This window comes from Podarcis raffonei, chromosome 10 (assembly GCF_027172205.1).
Source record: "Podarcis raffonei isolate rPodRaf1 chromosome 10, rPodRaf1.pri, whole genome shotgun sequence".
Classification (NCBI taxonomy): Eukaryota; Metazoa; Chordata; class Lepidosauria; order Squamata; family Lacertidae; genus Podarcis; species Podarcis raffonei.
Genome location: NC_070611.1, coordinates 73,732,322 through 73,756,446, shown reverse-complemented (window position 1 = coordinate 73,756,446; position 24,125 = coordinate 73,732,322). Strand labels below are relative to the sequence as shown.

At 46.2% G+C, this 24,125-nt stretch overlaps 1 protein-coding gene and 2 pseudogenes across 2 annotated transcripts in view; all 3 read left to right on the top strand.

Moving 5' to 3' along the window:
• The window catches only part of LOC128421997 (zinc finger protein ZFP2-like), a 54,131-nt gene extending 30,122 nt beyond the window's left edge, over nt 1–24,009 (top strand). Inside the window, exons 1-3 of one of the 2 annotated variants that reach the window (XM_053405428.1) lie at nt 16,053–16,355; nt 19,946–20,090; nt 22,727–24,009. In XM_053405428.1, coding sequence (XP_053261403.1) covers nt 22,875–23,765 — 891 coding nt within the window. In that variant the 5' untranslated portion in view covers nt 16,053–16,355; nt 19,946–20,090; nt 22,727–22,874 and the 3' untranslated portion in view covers nt 23,766–24,009. Of the gene's footprint in view, nt 1–16,052; nt 16,356–19,945; nt 20,091–22,726 lie in introns of those variants that run through there. The other variant, XM_053405429.1, reaches the window with a different exon arrangement.
• LOC128421947 (oocyte zinc finger protein XlCOF6-like) overlaps nt 2,533–24,125 on the top strand; it is a 41,569-nt pseudogene continuing 19,976 nt past the window's right edge.
• On the top strand, nt 2,742–9,482 carry LOC128421980 (zinc finger protein 160-like; annotated as a pseudogene).

Sequence of the window (24,125 nt, the reverse complement as noted above, 5' to 3'; positions counted from 1 at the left end):
GCTGGGCTCACTTGCCAGAGCCACCTGGAGGGCCTGACGACAAAAGCCATCATCCCTGACCACTGGTCTTGCTAGCTCGGGGTGATGGGAGCTGTACTCCAAAAACAGCTGGAGACCTAAGTTTGGGAAATCCTGTTCTCCCTGAAGGACAAAGGAGGGTTCACGTGCATCTGAACGTCAGGTGAGCCCTGCAGGATCAGGCCCACGGGGGGCCCTGTCCTCCCAGGGGCCAAGCAGGGGCCTCTTCTGGGAAGCCCACCGGCAGCACTTGAGCACCAGAGAAGGGGGGAGGCGCATTTCCTCTAGAGACACATTTCTGGGGTCCCCACGGTGCGCCTCAGCCTGGCTCCACTCTGGCAGGGCAGCTGCGTTTTGTGTCGCTGCAGGTGAGCCTGCCCCGTGCAATGTGGGGCTCTCAGAAGGAATTTGAGGGGGGCCGGGGGGACTAGAGCTCCGCCGCACTTGCAGAGGACCAGTAGAAGCGGAGAAGGAGCTTCTGGGGCCTGGGCAGCCCCCTCCCCGCCTGCTCCCTGAAGGTTTCCCGAGCCCCTCCCCTTTTCATTTCAAGGATAGGGGGACCTCAGCATCCCGGGGTTGCTTTGCTCCGGAGGGGGGGGAAAGCTATTTTTGACAGATTGAAACTGCAGAGTTTTGAGAAACTAAAAGACAAAGTGCGAGATTGGCTTCATTATTATCAAATAAGAGAGGCCTACAATTTGGATAAAAAAATTGGCTTCCAGGTGGAGAAATCAAAATTGGAAACAGAATTGTTAGAACCAAAAACTAAGATTTTGTCAAAGATGTATAACTTGCTGTTAAAATGGAACACACAGGATGAAATGGTCAAATCAGCGATGATTAAATGGGCGCAGGACATAGGTCATGACATTATGTTTGCTGACTGGGAGCAGTTGTGGACCACCGGTATGAAGTTTACGGCATGTATTGCCTTAAAGGAGAATATTATGAAAATGATTTACAGGTGGTACATGACCCCAGTCAAGCTTGCAAAAATTTATCACCTACCTGACAACAAAAGCTGGAAATGCAAAGAAGCTGAGGGAACATTCTTTCACCTTTGGTGGACGTGCCCAAGGGTTAAGGCTTACTGGGAAACGATATATAATGAACTGAAGAAGGTATTTAAATTTACCTTTCCTAAGAAACCAGAGGCCTTCCTTTTGGGCATAGTTGGCCAACGGGTGCCAAAGAAAGATAGAACATTTTTTATGTATGCAACAACAGCAGCAAGAATACTTCTTGCCAAGTATTGGAAGACACAAGATCTACCCACCGTGGAGGAATGGCAGACGCAAGTGATTGACTACATGGAGATGGCTGAAATGACTGGCAGAATCCGTGATCAGGGAGAAGAACTGATTGAACAGGACTGGAAAAAGTTTAAGGACTATTTACAAAAATACTGCAAAATGTTTGAGTGTTAATATGATGTGGGAAGTGAAGGTAACAGGGTTTGTGTGATTTGGCTAAATGTGAATGAAAAGAAGAATGTTAAAAAGGACAAGGGGTTATGAACAGAACATTATTATGTCATAGTATATAAGATGAGGTATGGGCTAAAATAATGAAAAATTGGGACATAATAATTAGAAGAATATAACATTAAGCATGGTTTAAATAAGGTTTTGAACTTGCTGAATTTGATTGGAATAAAGAGGAACACAAAAAAGGGGGATGTGAGGAGGTCAAGACAGAGGGGTATGGAACTTTATAAATCTAAGAAAGTGGATTTTTCTTTTTTCTCTTTTTTCTATTTTTTCTTTTTTTTGCTATATATCTTTGTCTTTCTGTTGTTTCTGTTTTCTATGTGAACTTCATTTATGGTAATGATATATTTGAAATGATGAATTTTTTGATTTGTAAAACCTTAATAAACATTTATTTAAAAAAAAAAAGGAAAGCTATTTTGTTTGCTGAGGGCAGGAGTCACAATCCTGTCACCCTGTGTTGTGGCTGGCTTTTAGGTAAGGGGGTGAGGCTCAGGTGGGAAGGAGTTGAGAAGGAAAATATCCCCGGGTGCGGATTTCCTCCGCTGCCCAGCTCGTCAGGGTGCCACTTCCCGGGGGTCCCTCCGGTCAGCAAAAGAAGGAGAATCCAGCCAAGTTAAAGATGCAAAACAGCAGTCAGTTGACCTGATCTTTATTTGCTGCAACAAGGTTCAAACACACCAAGAGTAGGAACCCCGAGAAGATGGTTGCATGGATTTTTAAGACCTCTCCCCATTTCCCACAATACATTTTTCCACAGCATCTTTGATGCATCACAGATTTGTCACAAAGTAGGAGTCTTTGGCTTTCAGAAACATGAGCCCGTCACCCACCCCTGTCAACAACCCCAGTTTCTCACACCTTTTAACTGCCCTCTTCCAATAAGAACCATAATAGTATTCAGACATCCCTCTAGCTGCAAGGCTTTCCTGGGCTTCTCCTTTGGAAGTATCAGGATCCTCCTCCTCCTCCTCCTCCTCCTCCTCCAATCTGGCTTCTGCTCCGGGAATAAGGGAGGGGTGAGCCTCCTCCCAAACTGCCAGCTTCTCCCGGAAGTGGAGCTTCTACGCCGGATTGCCGCTCAGCGCCGTAGCTCTAGGGGCGCGCCCTTTCGGAAAGGGGAGGAGGGGCGGGAGGGGACCCCCCAAAAAACATCGATGTTGCAGGAAAGGAAATGAGAATCGGGATCGAGGACAAAGAGGTAAAGGGGTCGCGGCGGGGGGGAGAGAGGGGAGAGAAGGACCGAGAGAGGGACTCCGCGCCAGCTCCCCAAAGCGCCTTCCGTGGGCCCCCCCGGCAGGGCCTGGATCCCTGAACGTGTGCTGCGAAGGGGGCTTTCCTCGGCAGGGGTGGACATGGGGCGCCCACCCACGGGGTCCCACGAGGACTCCCCGGCCCCGTTTCCCCCGCGCAGGCATCCCTGGGGCCCTGTGCGCTCCGCGCGGAGAGAGGCAGACCATGAAAGGGTTAAGGGGCGCGAGAGACGCCTAGATAGAGACCCCCCGTCCCTCCCCATCTCGTCTTGGGGGGCCCCTCCGGATGGAGAGATGGGTCGCGCATGGCGAGGGGTGAGCCGCGCCAAGGAGGCCTCTGGGTGCAGGGGAGACTCCGGGAGAGAGGGAGGGGGCCAAGGGTGGGGGGAGCCGGGGGGAGGAGGGAGGGGAGCATCCCTGGGGTAAGGAAGCGAAGCATTGGCGGGGTTGGGGGGGGAGACCAGTCTTTGGGGAGACATCTCCATCGTGCGCCCACGAGGAATCTCCAGAGGGGCCGCCTTGGCTTCTCCCTCCCACCCAAGAATCGACCCCCCCCTTCAAGGCAACCAGAAAAGGATCCGTGGAAAGTGGGGGGTCCTGTCCCCGCACCCCTTCCTTCCTGCAAGCTCCATCCTCTTCCCACCCCATAAGCCCCTGCCCAGATTCAGCGCTTCTGCCCAGTCCAACCACTGGTCCCCTGGAGAGGAGAGGAAATCCCGAGAGGAAGAGGGGAGGGGAGAGGCCTTCTCAGAAGTGACCCTTTGTTTCCTCAGTCCCACCCAGGAAGCAGCCAGAAACCTTTTCCTCTCTCTCTCAGGCTTCCATCTTTAAGTGTCTTTTCCACTGCCTGGTTCATTGAGGATGAGGATAATGTACACCTGTCATCAGAAACAGGGGTGCAGAACCTATTTAATTGATCTCACGATTGCTATTTTTTAAAAAAAGATATTTATTGAGTTTTTCCACCTTTATACATTAAAAAATCAAAAAAAAAAACAAAAAACAAAAAAGTTAAAAACACATAAAGTTTACAATCCTTATTTTCAATAACATATTTCCCTGACTTCCCCACACCTCCCCTTCTTATATTCCAATTCAAATTGTTAATTCAACAAGTTCTTGTCCCCAATTTTTGACCTTTTTATATTTAATTCATTTTAGAAAAAACAATTTTAACTTATAAACATCAGTATTTAAACATCAGTGCTCATTCTTAAAACTTTTTTCTAAAGTCGACCCAAATTCCCTTCCACGAATTCCCCAATTTTCATACTAATAACAAAACAAAATAAAAAAAAACAAATTATAATTCTGCACCCTTTGGATTCCCAAACCCCACCCCACCCTTTCCCGGTTTCAATCCCCAACAAATGTCCATCAGTCTTAGTCTACTATCAGCCTGGAGACCTCACGTCCGAGGCTCTTAATTCTCTCTCAATTCCTCTCTGCCGGTTTTTTTGGTAGTCCTTAATATTAAACACCAGATCTTGGAGAAGCTCTGTCCCGATAGGGTCCATATTTCTTCCAGCCAGACCTCCATACTTAAAAGTGGAGCCCAAATCTTGTTTCTTACTCCTTTTAAGTCCAAATGTCCCAAAAGCTCCAACTTTCACCTTAGTCAAATTTGTAATCCGTAGGTCTTCAGATCTCCACATAAGGAGATCTCTCCATTCTTCAATCTTCAATTCAAAACAGATTTTCATCATCCAATACTTATTTTCCTTTGTAGCCATCATGTCAGGCCTCTGGCTCTCCTTTGTCATCTGCAACATTACATCTCCTCCTTCCTTTTCCTAAGAAACAACATATATCTCTTTCTCCACACTCTCAAATCTTTCAAGTTTCTCTTCTTGTCCAGCTGCATGGACTTCATGAGTCCATGAGTCCTTATTAAATTCAATGAATTTGTTTACTGTTAAGTCCAGAGTTGCAACATTTGTAGCCAAAACATCAATTTGGCCTTGTAACTTTCCCAAGAGAAGAAACACTCTGTCCAATTTAGCTTGAATTTTTCCTCCTTCAGCCATTCTTGTAATGTCCCAAAATCCCCTCTAGAGGGATTTTGGTTACCGTATTTTTTGCTCTATAAGACTCACTTTTTCCCTCCTAAAAAGTAAGGGGAAATGTTGTGCGTCTTATGGAGCGAATGCAGGCTGCGCAGCTATCCCAGAAGCCAGAACAGCAAGAGGGATTGCTGCTTTCACTGCGCAGCGATCCCTCTTGCTGTTCTGGCTTCTGAGATTCAGAATATTTTTTTTCTTGTTTTCCTCCTCCAAAAACTAGGTGCGTCTTGTGGTCTGGTGCGTCTTATAGAGCGAAAAATACGGTACTTTATCTTCCTTCCAGTTCAAATCCAAAAATCAAGTTAGTTTGTATCAGTTCTTCCTTGTTTTCAACAAAATATAACCAAATTGTAGCAAATATATCCAGCAGAGACAGCAGAAACAAAGTTCTCTTTTTCCTTCTTGACAGCTAATTTGACAGCTGTCAAACTCTTCTATATCTCCTCAACAGGCTCTCTCGTGGATCACTCCCGGGTCCGGGGGGGGGGTGGCACTTCAGCTCTCAAAATTAGCTCTTATCCTCCAGTGAAATTACTTATACTGCCAAATCGTGAAATTAATGTCTTTTACCCAATAAAGAAGAAGAAATTCTCTCGACCTTAGTTAGCTAGTCCTTGCTTTAGATTATTTATAAGACGGGGAGACGGACTTCCTGTTTGCGCCTTCCCCGATCGTGCCTAATTCAAAAAAAAATTTTTTCTTTACAAATCCAATTTCCGTATTACTCACGGGTTGTTGCTTTTAGAGTCCAATTGTTCACAAGAAGAAGTCAGCACTCTCCGACCATGGCATGCGGCTTCACTCCGCAGGAAAAGCAGTCGACTCTCAGCACCGCACCGCTCACCCCGTCCCCCGTTCCGAAGCCTTTAAAAAGGCTCCTTCGCGGGTCAGGGGGCGCAAATGGTGCCCGCCGAGTCACCAAGTTCACAGGCTTCAGTGCCTGTGATTTCTGAGGGTCCCCGCGTCGCTGCAGCGGCAAGACCCGGTTCCTGCGGAGCCGATTCCCTCCGGAGCTCGGAGGGAGTCCGCCATTAGCCGATGGCGCTAACCCGGAAGTCCGATCTCAGGATTGCTATAGAAGGTGCACCTCAAAGGCATTTCTGTTCCTTTTACTTTTTGTAGGCAATGTCAGAGTGACTGACAAGCTGAGATTCTTCCCAGTCAAAGGACCCATTTTCATGATAGACAGTGCTTGTGGCTGGAGGCTCTACAGACAGGGTGCGCCTATGGAGGCCAAAGACTACCAGTATTAGCACAGGTGAGCTGTGTGACCTTCCCAAATTTACAGACTGTATGTGAATGAGAGTTTGTGGGTGGGATTATTGTTTACGGCAACCCTGTGATTTTCTCCACCCAAAACATTTCGTGACCTGATATTGCACTACGAATTCCAAAATAACTACAAAAAAATCACAAGATAATACAACTGATTGTAGTATTTATACCCTGCCCATCTGGTTGGGTTTCCAGTACACATAAAAGACAGTAAAACATCAAACATTAAAAACCTTCTAATACAGGTCTCCCTTCAACTATCTTCTAAATGTCAGATAGTTGTTCATTTCCTTGACCTCTGAAAGGAGGGAACCAGCAGAAGACCCTCAGAGGAGAACCTCAGCGTGCAGAGTGAAGGATGGGGCTGGAGACACTCCTTCAGGTCTACAGGGCCGAGGCTGTTTAGGGCTCTAGGTTGCAGAACTTTCTCCTTCATAACGATCTCCTAGACTGACATATAGTTAGGAGAGTAGGAAAAAACGCTCAGATCAGGAATAAATTCATATCTCAAGAAATAACACAACTTCAGGTTGTTAATGAATCAGTACTACATATTCAAGGATGAAGTTTCCACTAAGTAGAGTTATCCATTTGCCTTTAATATCCAGCTTTTCAGTGCCAGATTAGGATAGTCCTGTGTCAGAAGACGGTGCAAGAGATCAGGCAGCACATGATTATTATAAGGAACAATGGGGGGGGGGTGTTTCCCATTTGCCAGCTGCTTTCTTTCTGCTTCTCCTGCTCTCTCCATGCAATGTGAGGCATGTAGACGGAGGTCCATCTCCCAGAACAGGAGCTTCCCTGAGCACCCATTCAGCTGACCCCAAGCACCAAGCCTTGTCACTAGTTCTCTGACTGACCCAGACCAAAGTCCCTGGAAAAGATGTAGACCTGGGTCTCATATAATGGTCTCAAATAATGGTCCACATGGACTTCCTGAGGCCATTGGGACTGTGCAGGTGATTCATGAAGATCTAGGGGTGTAAACAGGGGTGGATGGAGGATTATGATGTGGATGATGGGAAATGTCCAAAGAAAAGATGAACCAGAGACAGAGAGGGCCTTTTCATGGAGAGAGAGTAGCTGCATTTCCTGTGAGAAAACAATTGATGTGAAAAGGCTGTTTTCCAAGATCATGCTGCTTTATTAATGATGATTGAGGATAATGAAAGGTTGCTGATGCATTACTATCATTTGACATCATTGCATCTTCATTTCCTAAAAATTTGGAACCTGGGTAGGATGCAGGGGAAATATAGGACATGTTGAAATATGAGGTGGTGCTAATTGCATCTGATATGCTCTCTTTTCCTTTGTTCTCTTCCTTGAAACCCAAACAGGATTTCCTTTCCTCCAACGCTGAGGAGGGTCATGGAGAAGAGAGACAGACTTCCAGGGGAAAGGGCACCTTTGGTTTCATTAGATATAGACCTTAAAATGTGTGAAATGTGGAACATGCTTCATTGAATGAACACACATAGCTCACATAAACAAACCCCAAAAGTGGCGAAACCATTTAAAGGTATGGAGTGTGGAAAGACTTTCACTGATAGAACACATCAGCCGACTCACATGGGCAAGAAAGGATTCAAATGCAAAGAGTGTGGGAAGATCTTCAGTCAGAGTGGAAACCTCAATATACATCAACTGACTCACACAGGGGAGAAACCTTTTAAATGTATGGAGTGCGGAAGGCAATTCAGTCAGAGTGGAAGCCTAAATATGCATCAACTGACTCACACAGGGGAGAAACCTTTTAAATGTATGGAGTGTGGAAAGACCTTTCGTGATAATGGAACCCTTAGAAGACATCAACAGACTCACACAGGGGAGAAACCATTTAAATGCATGGAGTGCGGAAGGCAATTCAGTCAGAGTGGAAGCCTAAATATGCATCAACTGACTCACACAGGGGAGAAACCTTTTAAATGTATGGAGTGTGGAAAGACCTTTCGTGATAATGGAAACCTTAGAAGACATCAACAGACTCACACAGGGGAGAAACCATTTAAATGTATGGAGTGTGGAAAGACCTTTCGTGATAATGGAAACCTTAGAAGACATCAACAGACTCACACAGGGGAGAAACCATTTAAATGCATGGAGTGTGGAAAGAGATTTAGTGATAATGGAAACCTTAGAAGACATCAACGGACTCACACAGGGGAGAAACCTTATAAATGTATGCATTGTGGAAAGGGCTTCAGTCAGAATGGAGACCTTAGAACACATCAACGGACACACACGGGGGAGAAACCATATGAATGTAGGGAGTGCGGAAAGAGCTTCAGTTTCAATGGAAGCCTTAGAATACATCAACGGACTCACACAGAGGAGAAACCATATGAATGAATGTATGGAGTGTGGAAAGAGATTTAGTGATAATGGAAACCTTAGAAGACATCAACAGACTCACACAGGGGAGAAACCATTTAAATGCATGGAGTGCGGAAAGAGCTTCAGTTTCAATGGAAGCCTTAGAATACATCAACGGACTCACACAGGGGAGAAACCATATGAATGTATGGAGTGTGGGAAGAGCTTCAGTTACCATGCAGGCCTTAGATCACATCAACGGACTCACACAGGGGAGAAACCATATGAATGTATGGAGTGTGGGAAGAGCTTCAGTTACCATGCAGGCCTTAGATCACATCAACGGACTCACACAGGGGAGAAACCATATGAATGTATGGAGTGTGGGAAGAGCTTCAGTTACCATGCAGGCCTTAGATCACATCAACGGACTCACACAGAGGAGAAACCATATGAATGTATGGAGTGTGGAAAGAGCTTTAGTGATAATGGAACCCTTAGAAAACATCAACGGACTCACACAGGGGAAAAACCATTTAAATGCATGGAGTGCGGAAAGAAATTCAGTCAGAGTGGACACCTCAATATACATCAACTGACTCACACAGGGGAGAAACCATATGAATGTATGGAGTGCGGAAAGAGCTTCAGTTTCAATGGAAGCCTTAGAATACATCAACGGACTCACACAGAGGAGAAACCATATGAATGTATGGAGTGTGGAAAGAGCTTTAGTGATAATGGAACCCTTAGAAAACATCAACGGACTCACACAGGGGAGAAACCATATGAATGAATGGAGTGCGGAGGAGCTTCGGTTTCAGTGAAACCCTTAGAAGACATCAAAGGACTCGCAAAGGGTGAAAACCCTTTAAATGCATTGAGAGCGATAAAGCTTCAGGCAGAGTGGAACCCTTGATTTACATTAACAAACTCACACAAGAGACAAACCACATAAGTGCCAGGAAGTTAGATAAAGGTAGAGGTCCAGTTCTAGTGGAAGTTCTAAATCAACAGACTCATGTACAGGATGAACTTTAAGAGCTGAACCCCTACAAACCATCAACAGACATAGACATAGAATCATAGAATCATAGGGTTGGAAGAGACCACAAGGGCCATCGAGTCCAACCCCCAACCCTCAGACATGAGGAGAAGCAGTTTAAATGGAAAGATTACAGAAAGTGATTTAATTATAATGGAATGTTTAAGAAACATCTAGGGACTCTCACAAGGGAGAACCCATTTAGATATGTGGAGTGTGGGACATGTTCCTCTCAGAGTCCACTCTTCTTCCCAGCAGTGAATTCCAAAGAAATCCGTATTCCTCCAGCAGTGAACTCCAAAGAAATCCGTATTCCTGCTTCAGGACCAGCTGAGTCTGTTTCTCTTGTCATTATCTCTTAGCTAGGTAACTCCTGTCTAATCTGCTCTGTATCAGTGTCACTCCCTGCTTCTGAGACCACTGCAAAAGAGGAGGGTCAATTCCCCCCCTCCAGCTCCCAGGAAAGCTGATCTGCCTGAGAATGCATTCCTACATACTCAGCTTCAGACCATTCCCTGACGCATTGCGAGAACCCTTGAAAAAGAAGTGATTTGGCTCACCATTGGAAGCTAAGACCCGTAAAAGGTTGAATATGAAAGATACGTGGTTGAAGTATAATGATATTCTGATGGAAGTAGGGGACGAATTTAGATTAAAATCTTGTGATCCGTTGAAAGATAAATTAGATGATAGGTTCCAGTACATCCAGATAAATGAAGTGTTTAAAATGGACAAGAAAATGGGTTTTCAAAGAGAGAAATCCAAACTGGAAGTGGAATTATTAGATACAAAACCAAAAAACCTATCTAACATGTATAATTTATTGCTGGAATGGCATACAAAAGATGAACAAGTGAAATCTGTAGTGACTGAATGGGCCAGGGATGTGGGGCACAATATCATGATGGTAGATTGGGAGAAATTGTGGAACAAAGGAATCAAATTTACAGCTTGCAATGTATTAAGAGAAAACTTGATGAAAATGATGTATAGATGGTATTTAACACCAGTGAAGTTTGCAAAAATGTATCATACTCATGATAATAAATGCTGGAAATGTAAAGAAAAAGAAGGAACCTTTTACCACATGTGGTGGACGTGCCCCAAGGAAAAAGACTTCCTGGAAAGGATTTATAATGAACTGATGAAAGTATTGGAAAACACATTTGTTAAAAAACCAGAAGCCTTTTTACTTGGTATAGTGGGGGGTGAAATACCCAAAAAGGATGTTACTTTTTTTCTGTATGCCACAACAGCTGCGAGAATATTGCTAGCAAAGAATTGGAAGAAACTAGATTTACCAACTATCGAAGAATGGCAGATGAAGATGATGGACTATATGAAACTTGCCGAACCGACCGGGAGACTCCGAGACAAGAGAGAAGAGACGGTGGAAGAAGATTGGAAGAAGTTTAAGGAATATTTGAAAAAATATGTTAATATTTAAATCTTAGAATAGCTTTGGAATTGGATATATGCTGCAGGCTTAGAAGTAGAAGATAATGTATTTTAAAATAGTATTATTTGTAAGTGATAAAATGTGAAGTTATTTTAAGTGTGATTTAAAAAAAAAAGATGGTTAGAAACGTTGATATATGTAAATTGCTAAAGATGAAGTAAAATGAAAATCAGATAGGTGGGACTTGGGGAAGCCCACTTCACAATGTATAGGAAAATAAGGATATGACAAGACTTTGTTTGTATTGTTTGTTTTTCTGTTTGTGTTCTTTATTTGTGTTATAAAATGAATATTTTTTTGGGGGGGACAGAAAAAACCCCATAAAAACAACTGATACGGCAATATAGCACAGATCACAGCATGTGTTTTTGAGTTGCATGTTTGCCTGGAATAGCCAGCATAAAGCTTTGCTTCATGAAGCCCCTGCAGATGCCGAGTTGTTGACTTCCCTCCCAGGCGACAGGAAGCGACACACACACACCTCCATTCCCCTGCGTCCTTCCAGCCTCTTTCCTCCCTTGCTCCCTTCTGCCGGTGTGTCTGCCTGACTTAGATATCCTGTGTGCTGTATTTTTTTTACTGCTGAAACTGGATTTGCTCTCAGGAGCAAAGTTTTGTGCCTCACTGGGGACCCAGGGAGAACTGTATGCTTTGAAAGCTCAGTAAACTATTACTGAAGAAGTCCTGCTGCCTCTGTGTGCGTTTTTGACCTCAGTGTGGGACTTGCTCTACACGTGGCCCCTACCCTGCTGCTACTTAGCTCATGCCCTGGAGTTGCTCTGCTCCAGCATGCAAGATGGTTTTTGCACCAAGCTCTGTCATCCCCACCACTGCATGATCTCCAAACAGTACTTATTTAACAGAACTTCATCCCTGCCCACTACACATTCTGAAAAAAACTTGAAATACTGAAATTGAATGGGAGATTTCCCCCCAAGCCTATTTGCAGGATGGGGAAGGAGGGGCTACAGGTATGAGGGAAGTCTCCTGGGGGGCCCATCTTCACTCATGAACCCCATGGAGCAACCCCAGAGTCGTGCTTATTCTGGAGTTTGGAGAAGATAGTACTTTCCCATATTCCCAGAAGAAGTTATTCAATCATGCTGCTAGGGAGTTTTCCTGCCAGAGTGTATATTACTATCATACTGATTTTACTGCTATGGCTGCTTTTGCTGTCATGGACTGGCTCGGGGAGGGGGGGAGGCACCAGCTGGGAGACCCACAAAGGAAGAAGGCTCAGATCCTGGGGACTGGTGGTGGGATGGCAATGAGCAGAAAGATGGAGAAAAGGGAGCAGAATGGGAGGGAAGGTGTTGCAAGCTGAGGAGGAAACCGGGTTTGGTGAGCAGGAAGAGGCTGGGGCAGAGAGCAGTTCAGACCCAGAGGGAGGAGAGGAGGGGGCCAGAAGACCCAGAGGAGGCCGACTGCTGAAGCATCCAGGGAGACCCCCCCTCCGTCTGCGACCAGCTCCCCTCTCCCCTGGTCTCCTAGAGCACACAGAGAAACCCGGTTCAGACCCCATGATCCTGCACATGATATTAAGAGGGTGTTTCCCTGCCCCCCAACATGCATCACTTTAATTTTCTTGACAATGAGCTGTATTTTCTGTCCAATCACACCGTTTGGAGAGCTCTTTTTGGAGCTCCTTGCAATCTCTCTTTGTTTGAACAATCCTGGACAATTTACTGCCACCAGCAAACTTTGCCCCCTCCCTGCTCACTCCTATCTGTTGAAAAGCCACGGGTCCCAATACTGATCTATAGGGGACTCCACTTTCTTCTTCTCTCCATTTATTGGAGTCTCCATTTATTACTGCGTGTTCCTCCCTCCTCCCATCCTTTTGTGCTGCAGAGGGAACCCTGCGGAAAAGTTATGGGGTGAATTTTGCTTCCCCACACATCCAACACTGCTCAGCATTGAGGGAAATGGAAGAGGAAACCTGGCCACAATCCAAGACACTGAGGTCAGCAGAAAGCAAAGCAAAGCCTACTCCAAGGGAAGCCGCTTCAGCTTCCAGCCCGTCTGCTCCCACAATGGCTGAAGAAGAATTGCCCTTTGGGAATGGCGGAGCTGAATGGAAGAGGGCGAGGAAGCCCCACAATCGCTCCTGCTGGAGGAATAGGGGCACTGACCCCTATACTCAAAGGTGATGGCCACTTCTGGAATCCTTGAAGGAATTCCCCCCACCCTGGTCCCATGCAGCTGGGCTCACTTTCCAGAGCCACCTGCATGGCCTGCCAACAATTCCCATCATCCCTAGTCTTGCTAGCTTGGGATGGTGGGATCTGTAGTCCAAAAACAGCTGGTGACCCAAATTTGGGAAACTCTGTTCTCCCTGAAGGACAAAGGAGGATTCACCTGCATTAGAACATCAGGTGAGCCCTGCAGGATCAGGCCCACGGGGGGCCCTGTCCTCCCAGGGACCAAGCAGGGGCCTCTTCTGGGAAGCCCACTGGCAGCACTTGAGCACCAGAGAAGGACGGCTGCCTCTGATTGGGGAAGCACATTTCTTCTAGGGGCACATTTCTGGAGAAGTTTAGGGAAGTGTTTTAATGTTTAATGCCGTACAGTGGTACCTTGGGTTAAGTACTTAATTCGTTCCGGAGGTCCGTACTTAACCTGAAACTGTTCTTAACCTGAAGCACCACTTTAGCTAATGGGGCCTCCTGCTGCCGCCACACCGCCAGAGCACAATTTCTGTTCTCATCCTGAAGCAAAGTTCTTAACCTGAAGCACTTTTTCTGGGTTAGCGGAGTCTGTAACCTGAAGCGTATGTAACCTGAAGCGTATGTAACCCGAGGTACCACTGTATTGTGTGTTTAGTATTGGGCTGGGAGCCGCCCAGAGTGGCTGGGGAAGCCCAGCCAGATGGGCGGGGGATAAATAATAAATCATTATATATATTCTTATATGGGGTCCCCACGATGCTCCCCAGCCTGGCTCCATACTGCCAGGGAAGCTGCGTTTTGTTCTGCTGCAGGTGAGCCTGCCCTGTGCAACGCTGGGCTCTTAAAGGAACTTGGAGCTCCAGGCGGAGGGGCCACAGCTTCCCCACACTTGTGAAGCAGCCATGGGAGTGATGGGGAGGCAGGCGGCTTGCGGTGGGGAGTGGCGTGGAGTGGAGGAATCCGCGAGAAGGAGCTTCTGGAGCCTGGGCACCCCACTCCTTGCTGCTCCCTGAAGGTTTCCTGAGCCTCCCCCCTTTTCATTTCAAGGATTGGGGGACCTCAGCATCCCAGTGTTGCTTAGTTCTTTGGGTGGGGAGTCAGCTATTTTGTTTGCTGAGGGCAGGAGTCACACTCCTGTCACATTGTGTTGTGTCTGTCTTTTAGGTAAGGGGGTGAGGCTCAGGTGCAGGGAGAAGCAAAAAATCCTGGGGTGCAGAGTTACTCCGCTGCCCAGCTCATCAGGGTGTCACTCCCCGGGGGTCCCTCTGGTCAGCAAAAGAAGGAGTCTCCAGCCATGTTAAATATGCAATACAGCGGTCAGCAGACCTGATCTTTATTTGTTGAAACAAGGTTCAAACACAAAGATTGTTTGGTTGTGTTATGAGGGGTGGGAAGCTGCTCCTTTATCCCTTATGGGGTATCCAAGAGCCCATATAGGGTCCTTTTGTAGGTTCTCTATTGGTAGGAGGAAATAACAGAGGCCAACTAGAGAATATTGAGAAGCAAAGCAGCTAGTAAGCCTGATCTTTACTGAAGCTGTTGCAACAGGGTGTTCCCCCCACAGGGAGGAGAGAGGAGGACCTCTAACAAAGTAGTGCAAGCCCTTATAAAGACATTTTGAAATTGCCCCCCTTGGAGCCCAAGACCGCCCCCCCCCCCGAAACATCATAAATACATCACAGAAGGGGTGTAGCCCAAGACCACCCCCAAGACATCATACCTACATGAGAGAAGGGGTGGACTACAACAGAAATCTGAGTGCAGTGTTTCTCTCCTGTCTGCCAAGTTACCTGATTGGAATACCTGGGCATCCTGGCCACTCTATTGTTATGATAGCTGTTCAGTTCCTGAATCCATGTCACAGGCTCACCCTATTCATATCTTAAATGTGCCCTTAAGACAGGATTTGTGCGCAAAGAGACAATGGACAGGTTTCCCACTTTGACCTTGCAGAGAATTTGGGAGGGAGAAAATGGTTCCAGAAATTTTCTGTGCTCTTCAGACATGTGTTGGGTGATTGGGTGTGTATGTGTACACACACACACACACACACACACACACACTTGCTTCCTTGCTTGGAACATTTATTTTATATATATTAGACCTTAAAATTCTTACAACAATTGCATATGGTTGCATGAACTTTTAAGACCTCTCCCCATTTCCCACAATACATTCTTTCACAGCATCATCCATACATCACAAATGTGTCACAAAGTAGGAGTGTTTGGAATTTAGAAACATGAGCCCGTCACCCAGCCCTGTCAAGAACCCCAATTTCCTACACCTTTTAACTACCCTCTTCCCCAAAAAACCAGAATAGTTTTTACACATCCCCCTATCTGCAAGGCTTTCCTCCGCTTCTCCTCTGAATGCATCAGGATTCAATCCACCATCCGGATGGATTTCTGCCTGGGGCATGTGCTGCCCTTGATCGCCTCCTGCCTCCTAAGGGATTATGGATTATGAATTGGATCCCCCAATTCCAGATGAGTCATCAGGCGTTGGAAACCAGGAAATCGGTCAAACCGTTGACTTGGCTATTATTTGACGTTTCTACAGTTTTCTTTGCAGTATTGGAGAGTCGGAGGAAACAGTCCGATTCATGGTACCCGCTTCTTGCTACAATTGTATAGGCTGCTTCTCTGAGCCTCTTTGCTGTTGTGCATGGAAGGTGCCTGTGCAAATGGTCATTGTCCTGGCCTTAGTCCGAGGCTGTGGTGGGGACTTGGGGTTTTGGGGGAGTCGTATAACTGTCCCCCCATCCTGGTCTGAAGAGCACCAATACCTAAAGCACGGACGCACGGCTCGTGGCGTGGGGTGGGCGAGGGAAGGATTTAGCAATGTAAACATTGGGGGGGGGAACCCACTTTGTAATTAGATTGCGGGATCAGCCCCTCCCCCGCTCTCCTGATATACAGGTGGAAGGGGGGGGAACAAACCTTCCTCCCCGCCCCCGCTCAATTCTTTCCCTCCCCTCCCGGCACATCCTTCCCTCACCCCGCCCCCACAACCCCAAATCCCGTCCCCAATATGTTGCTCCTCCTCCTCGCCATCCGACCTCTCCTCCGTGAATGGGGGGGTGAGAGCCCCCCTCCCAAACTGCCTGCTTCTCCCGGAAGTGGAGCTTCTGCGCCGGATTGCTGATTTGCGCCGTAGCTCTAGGGGCGCGCGCTTTCGGAAAGTGGAGGAGGGGCGGCAGGGGAGGACACCCCCCCCCGTGGATATTGCAGGAAAGGAAAGGAGAATTGGGAGCGAGGACAAAGAGGTAAAGGGGTTGCGGGGGGAGGGGAGAAAAGGACCCAGAGACCCCGGCCAGCTCCCAAAAGCTTTCGTGGGCCCCTTAGGCGCCTTGGCAGCGGCGGACATGGGGCCCCCACCCAGGGAGTCCCCACGAAGGCCTCCTTGCCCCGTTTCCCCCGCACAGGCATCCCTGGGGCCCTGTGGGATCTGCACGGAGAAAGGCGGGCCATGAAAGGGTTAACGGGCGCGAGAGACCCCTGGATAGAGACCCCCGTGTGGCTCGTGTTGGGGGGGTGTCCTCTGGATGGAGAAATGGGGCACGCAGGGCGAGGGGTGAGCCCCGCCAAGTCGGCCTCTGGGTGCAGGGGAGACTCCGGGAAAGAGGGAGGGGGTCGAGGAAGTCGGGAGGAGCATCCCTGGGGCAGGGAAGGGCAGCATTGGCGTGGGGGGGGGAGATCAAGGAAGACCAGTTCTTGGGGAGACGTCTCCATCGTGGCGCCCGCGGGGAATCTCTGGAGGGGCCACCTTGGCTTCTCCCTGCGGCCCAGGAATCCACCACCCTTTCAAGGCGACCAGAGAGGGATCCCTGGAAAGTGGGGGGTCCTGTCCCCCCACCCCTTCCTTCCTGCAAGCTCCATCCTCTGCCCGCCCCCATAAGCCCCTGCCCAGACACAGCGCTTCTGCCCAGTCCAACCATTGGTCCCCTGGAGAGGAGAGGAAATCCCGAAAGGAAGAGGGGAGGGGAGAGGCCTTCTCAGAAGTGGCTCTTTGTTTCCGCAATCCCACCCAGGAAGCAGCCAGAAACCTTTTCCTCTCTCTCAGGCTTCCATCTTTATTGTCTTTTCCTCTGCCTGTTTCATTGAGGATGAGGATAATGTACACCTGTCATCAGAAACAGGGGTGCAGAGTCCATGGAATGGCTCTCAGGCTTGATATAGAAGTTGCACCTCAAAAGCATTTCTGTTCCTCTTATTCTTTTTAGGTAGTGTCAGAGTGACTGACAAGCTGAGATACAACCCATCAGCATCCGGTGATAGTGATTGCATGAATCTTCCCAGTCAAAGGACCCATTTTCATGATAGACAATACCTGTGACAGGAGGCTCAACACACAGGGTGTGCCTATGCAGGCCAAAGACTACCAGTATTAGCACAGGTGAGGTGTGTGACCTTCCCAAATTTACAGACTGTATGTGAATGAGAGTTTGTGGGTGGGATTACAGTGTCCGGCAACCCTGTGATTTTCTCCACCCGTAACATTTTGTGAGTTGATATTGCAGTACGAATTCCAAAATAATTACAAAAAATCACAAGATGATAAGAATGATTGTAGTATTTATATCCTGTCCATCTGGTTGGGTTGCCACAGTCACTCTGGGCAGCTTCCAGTACACATAAAATATATTAAAACATCAAACATAAAAAACCTCTGAATACAGGTCTACCTTTTACTATCTTCTAAATGTCAGATAGTTGTTCATTTCCTTGACCTCTGAAGGGAGGGCGTTCCACAGGGTGGGCGCCACCACCAAGAAGGCCCTCTGCCTGGTTCCCTGTACCCTCACTTCTTGCAGGGAGGTAACCAGCAGAAGACCCTCAGAGAAGGACCTCAGTGTTCAGACTGAAGGATGGGGGTGGAGACGCTCCTTCAGGGCTACAGTGCCAAGGCTGTTTAGGGCTTTAGGTCGCAGATCTTGCTCCTCCATAATGATCTCCAAGACCGACATACAGTTAGCAGAGTAGGAAAAACCATTCAGAGGCAGCAAAAAATTCATTCAGCAGAGAAATTTAGTACCTAAGGCAAAAGATAGGAAAAACTTAACTTACAGTAAAACCCTAACTTAGTATATCAAAACAGCACTCATGTAAGAAACACACAAGCAGAGTAGAGAATAGCAGAATAGGAAGTGGGACCAGGCGCCTTTCAATACTGCGATTTATAAAAAATTCCATGTCAGAGTAACCTTGGGACTGGATAACAAGCCTGACTCACTCCAGTTTAAACCAGTTTCTTCTGGTTCCCAAAAACAAGAAGGTTCAGCATAATCTCATTACAACTGATCCCACCACCTGCTCTCAGCAGAAAGGAAACTCCCTTATCAGCTAAAATGTTCCAGCTGGAGAAAACACCACTTTGAATCACAAAGAGTAAAACCACCAGAACCTTCTTGAACCAATAGACGAGGAATGATCTCTATACATTAGATCAACACTTTTCTTTTCCTGAAAAATGCAGCCATGACACTTAAAGGTCAGCACCAACAGTGTGAATTGTGCTTGGAAATGCACTGGGAGCCAGGGAAGATCCTTTAGGACCAATGATATGTGGTCTTGGCGGCTGCTCCCAGTTACTAGTCCAGCTGCCGCATTCTGGATTAGTTGCAGTTTTTGGGTCACCTTCAAAGGTAGCACCATGTAGAGCGCATGGCAGTGGTCCAAGCAGGAGATAACCAGAGCATGCACCACTTTAGTGAGACAGTGTGCAGGCTGGTAGAGTCTGTCTGCCACCTGTCCCACAGGGACAGTGCTTCCGTCTTGTCAGGATTTAACCTCAATCTGTTAGCCACCATCTATCCTCAAACCACCTACAGGCACCAACACAGGGCATTCACTGGTTCATCTTCACTGGTTCCAATTTAAAAGAGAAGAGCTGGGTATCATCCACATGCGTGTGAACACCAGCCAAAACTCCCCCAGCGGCTTCATATAGATATTAAAAAGCATGGGGAGAGGACAGAGCCCTGAGGCACCCCACAAGTGAGCACCCAGGGGCCTGAACACTCATCCCCCAACACCACTTTCTGGACATGGCCCAGGAGGAAGGGTGGAAACCACTACACAGCAGTGCCCCAGCTCCCCTAGAGGGTCCAGAAGGATACCATGGTCAAAGGTCTCCAAAGCAGAGATCCAGCAGAACCAGGAAAGAGCTTTGCCCTTGGTCTCTAGCCTATTGGAGATCATCAACCAGCGCAACCAGGGTAGTTTCTGTCGTATGATGAGGCCTGAATCCCAATTGGAAGGATAATGGTGGCAGAAGCTTTTCTGGTCCTGCACCCCCAAAAGCTCCAGGCACAAGACTTTCATTAGCTTTGAAGGGGCCATCGGATACTTGGTGGTCTTTTCTTCAAAAGACAAATATTCTGAATACTTTTTAATTGATGTATGATATAAACAGCACTTCTGTTTTACATATTCCACATTGGAGAGATTTTGCTACACAGGTCTGAGTTCATCGCTCCCCCTGAAACTGCTGTGTTAGCAGTACAGCAAGTGTGGACAGTGTGTTTGGGGGTTCAGGGCTGCCTAGACAACAAGAGCCCCTTCTCAGCCTGGCTTATATGGTCCCAAGGAAAGCAGAGCAGTACGTTAGGCACCAACTTGGCTGCAGGAGTGGCTGGAAGGAGGTGTGCAGGACACCATCCAACCCTCTTAGAGACTTTTCTTTTCCTAAAGAAAACCAGGCAGCAAAGGTTTAGGACCACAGTTTTCCTTCTCGAGGACCTCGCTTCCCAGGTTGACGAGCTCCATCTGCCCTTCACTTTCCTCTGCAGTATGGGCAGAATCTGCCTTCCTGACTGTGGGATTCACTGTTGTTCTCATCCTCTCCATCCACCAGGGTCTGCCTTCACCTGCAGCAGAATTCCCCAACCCACCAAGGATTTGAGACCCATCAGGTATCCTCACCTGGTTTAGCCGGCCGGTTGAAACCGTTCCTGGGCTTGTGGCCCCTATTCTATCCTGACAGCTTCTGGAAGCCACAGGTGAGAACTGAGTGCAGGTTGGGGACCATTGATGGATAGATTACCCCATAAGGAGCATGACATGACCCCCACCAAAGGAACTAATGCTCTCCTAACACCCCAAGACATCGTATAATTATGATATTTGAGACAGAACCGCAATAAATTCGTCTCTAGAAATAACACATCTTCAGGCCATAAATAAATTAATACTACTTATTCAAGGTACTACATATTCCACTAAGTACAGTTTATCTATTTGCCTTGAATATCACCTTTTTAAAAAAAAAAAAAAAAATTATTAAGATTTTAAAGGTTACAGAAAAAAAGAGCAATCAAAAATGAAGAAAAAAATGAAAAACAATACACATCCAAAAACAGAAAAAAGAGAAAAACAAATAAAAAACAAGTCAAACCTTTAACTCACTTACTTACATTCACTTATTTTCTTGACTTCCTCACACCTCCCATTTTTGTATTCTAATTCAATTAGATATTCCAGCAAATCCTTCCAACTTTATTTTAATCCCAATAATTTATCTTAACATACTATAATTCCCCTCTTTATATTCTAATTCATATAAATATTCCAACCAGTCCTTCATCTTATTTTTATCCTTATATCTTATCTTATTATACTATAATTTCCCATTCTTTCTTTCACCAAATAACCATCCACTTTTACTTTATCCAATCTTAACTCTCATCCAAACCTATATATCTATACTTATTCTTAAGACGTTTCCCTAAGGTCAAAAAAGATTCCATTCCACAAATTTCCCATCTCTCATTAAGAAAACAAAAAAACAAATTATATTATATACACTTTAAATTCCCAATTTCCTTCCACCAGATCCCCTCCCCGGTTTCGGTCCCCAGCAAAAGTCCATCAATCTCGTAAAGCCATCAACCCGGAGATCTTAAATCCGAGGCTCTTAAATCTCTTTCGTGTCACCTCTGCCGGTCTTTTTGATAGTCTTTGGTATTGAAAACCAGATCTCGGGGAAGCTCCAACCCAACGGTAATCATATTCCTTCCTGCCAAACTTCCATGGTTAAAAATGGAGCCTATAGGATATTCCAAATCTTGTTTCACGCTCCTTTCAAATCCAAAGGCCCCCGAAACTCCAACCTCCACCTGGCTCAGATTTGTAATCCAAAGGCTATCTGATCTCCACATAAAGTGATCTCTCCATCTTTCATTTTCCAAACCAGGCCAGGCTTCCATCTCCAAAAATTTGCTTCTCCTTGTTGCCATCATGTCAGGCCTCAAATTGTAGTTCACCATTTGCATCTGTAGGGTTACGGCTCCCCATTTCTTCACTTCAATCACAACATAATTCTCCTTCTCAAATTTTCCGGTTTGTTCAGTTGAAGGAGGTTCCTGTGCCGAATTCTTATCGAGTTCTTTACTAATACCCACTTTTGTTCCCAAAGTTATAACATTAGTAGTCAAAACATTTATCTGGTCTTGCAGCTTTCCCAAGAGAAAAAATGTCCTGTTCAATTCAGACTCAATTTCCTTCCCAACCGCCATCCTTAAACAGTCTAAGGTCAAAAAACAATTTCCCAGCTGCTCCTTAAAACAATGTCCCAAAGCTCCCTCTAGAGGGATTCAAGTTCCTTTTCACTCCTTTCAGCACAGACCCAAAAGTCCCATACGTTAAATTGTAACAGTCCTTCCTTCGTTTTAAACATAAGCTTGTAACAAAGATAGACAATAGAAACAAAGTCCTCTTTTGTATCTTGACAGCTAACTTTACAGCTGTCAAATTAATCTATTCATCGTCAATGGGCTCTCACGGACCACTCCCGGGTTCAGGGAAGTGGCACTTCAAATCCCAAATTTTGTCCTTCTCCTGCAGGCTCCCCTGCTTCCAAGAAAAATTGATGGTAATTTCAATCAGTAGAATTAAAATCCTTTACATAAAACTCCACAACCTTAGTTGACAGGTTCTTTACTTCAGTTTATTTACAGAAAGGGGAGGCGGACTTCCTGTTTGGACCTTCCCCGATCGGTGCAAATTTAAAAATACTTTAAAAGTCCAATTTCCATTCTACTCACGGGTTGTTGTTTGAAATCCAATTGTCCACAAGAAAAAGTCAGCGCTCTCCGGCAACAGCTGTGCGGCTTCACTCCGTAAAAATAGCGGTAAATTCGAAACACCGCGCCGCTCACCCCACATCACTTCGGAACCCCCGAAAAGGGGTTTCCCTGTGGGTAGGGGGGCCGCTCCTGGTGTCAGCCGAATCCCACGTTCCCAGGCTTCCTCCGCCTGGGATTTTTAAAGGGTCTCCGCCTTCGCTGCGGCGGCAAGACCCGATTTTCGCGGAGCGGGTTCCTCTGGATCAGAGGAATTCCGCCATTGCCGATGGCGCTAACCCGGAAGTCCTGAATATCACCTTTAAAGTGTCATTTTAGGATAGTTCTGTATCAGAAGACGGGCACGAGATCAGACAGTACATTCTTTTAAAAATCATGCTGCTTTATTAACATTGATTGAGGATTATGAAAGTTGCTAATGAATTACTATCATTTGATGACATTGCAACTTCATCTCCTAAAAATTGGGAACATGGGTAGGAGGTGGGGGAATGTAGGAGACGTTGAAATAGGAGAAGGTGCTAATGGAGCTTGATGTGTTCTCTTTCCCTTAGTTCTCTTCCTTGAAACCCAAACAGGATTTCCTTTCCTCCCACTCTGAAGAAGGAGATGAAGACAGTCAGAACTCCAGTGAATGGGGCACCTTTCGTTTCATTAGGAATAGACATTAAAATGTGTGAAATGTGGAATATGCTTCATTGAATGAGCACACATAGTTCACATCAACGACCTCCAACAGGGGAGAAACCATTTAAAGGTATGGAGTGCGGAAAGAGCTTTAGTGATAATGGAAAACTTAGAACACATCAACGGACACATACAGGGGAGAAACCATATAAATGTATGGAGTGTGGAAAGAGCTTCAGTATCAGTGGAAACCTTAGAACACATCAACGGATTCACACAGGGGAGAAACCATATAAATGTATGGAGTGTGGAAACAGCTTCAGTCAGAGTAGACACCTCAATATACATCAACGGACGCACACAGGAGAGAAACCATTTAAATGCCTGGAGTGCGGAAAGAGCTTTAGTGAGAATGGAAAACTTAAAACGCATCAACGGACTCACACAGGGGAGAAACCATTTAAATGTATGGAGTGTGGAAAGATCTTCAGTAAGAATGGAAACCTTAGAACACATCAACGGATTCACACAGGGGAGAAACCATATAAATGCATGGAGTGCGGAAAGTGCTTCAGTCAGAGTGGACACCTTGATATACATCAACGGACTCACACAGGGGAGAAATCATATAAATGTATGGAGTGTGGAAAGAGCTTTAGTGATAATGGAAAACTTAGAAAACATCAGCGGACTCACACAGGGGAGAAACCATTTAAATGCATGGAGTGCGGAATGAGCTTTGGTGATAATGGAACACTTAAAAAACATCAGCGGACTCACACAGGGGAGAAACCATTTAAATGCCTGGAGTGCGGAAAGTGCTGCAGTCAGAATGGAGACCTTAGAAAACATCAACGGATTCACACAGGGGAGAAACCATTTAAATGCATGGAGTGCGGAAAGAGCTTCAGTCAGAGTGGAAATCTTAGAAAACATCAGCAGACACACAGGGGAGAAACTGTTTAAATGTATGGAGTGCGGAAAGAGTTTCAGTCAGAGTGGAAATCTTAGAAAACATCAGCAGACACACAGGGGAGAAACTGTTTAAATGTGTGGACTGTGGAAGGAGCTCCAGTCAGAGTGGAACCCTTGATTTATGTGAACAAACTCACACAAAACACAAACCTTATAAATATCAGGAAAGTAGATAGAGGTTCAGTCTTGGTGGAAATTCTAAATCAACAGATTCATGGACAGGAAGAACCCTACAAACCATCAACAGACTCAAAGAGGAGAAGCAGTTTAAATGAAAAGATTGCAAAAAGTGCTTTATTTACAATGGAGTGTTTAAGGAAAACCCAGAGACTCTCAGATGTAAGAACCCAT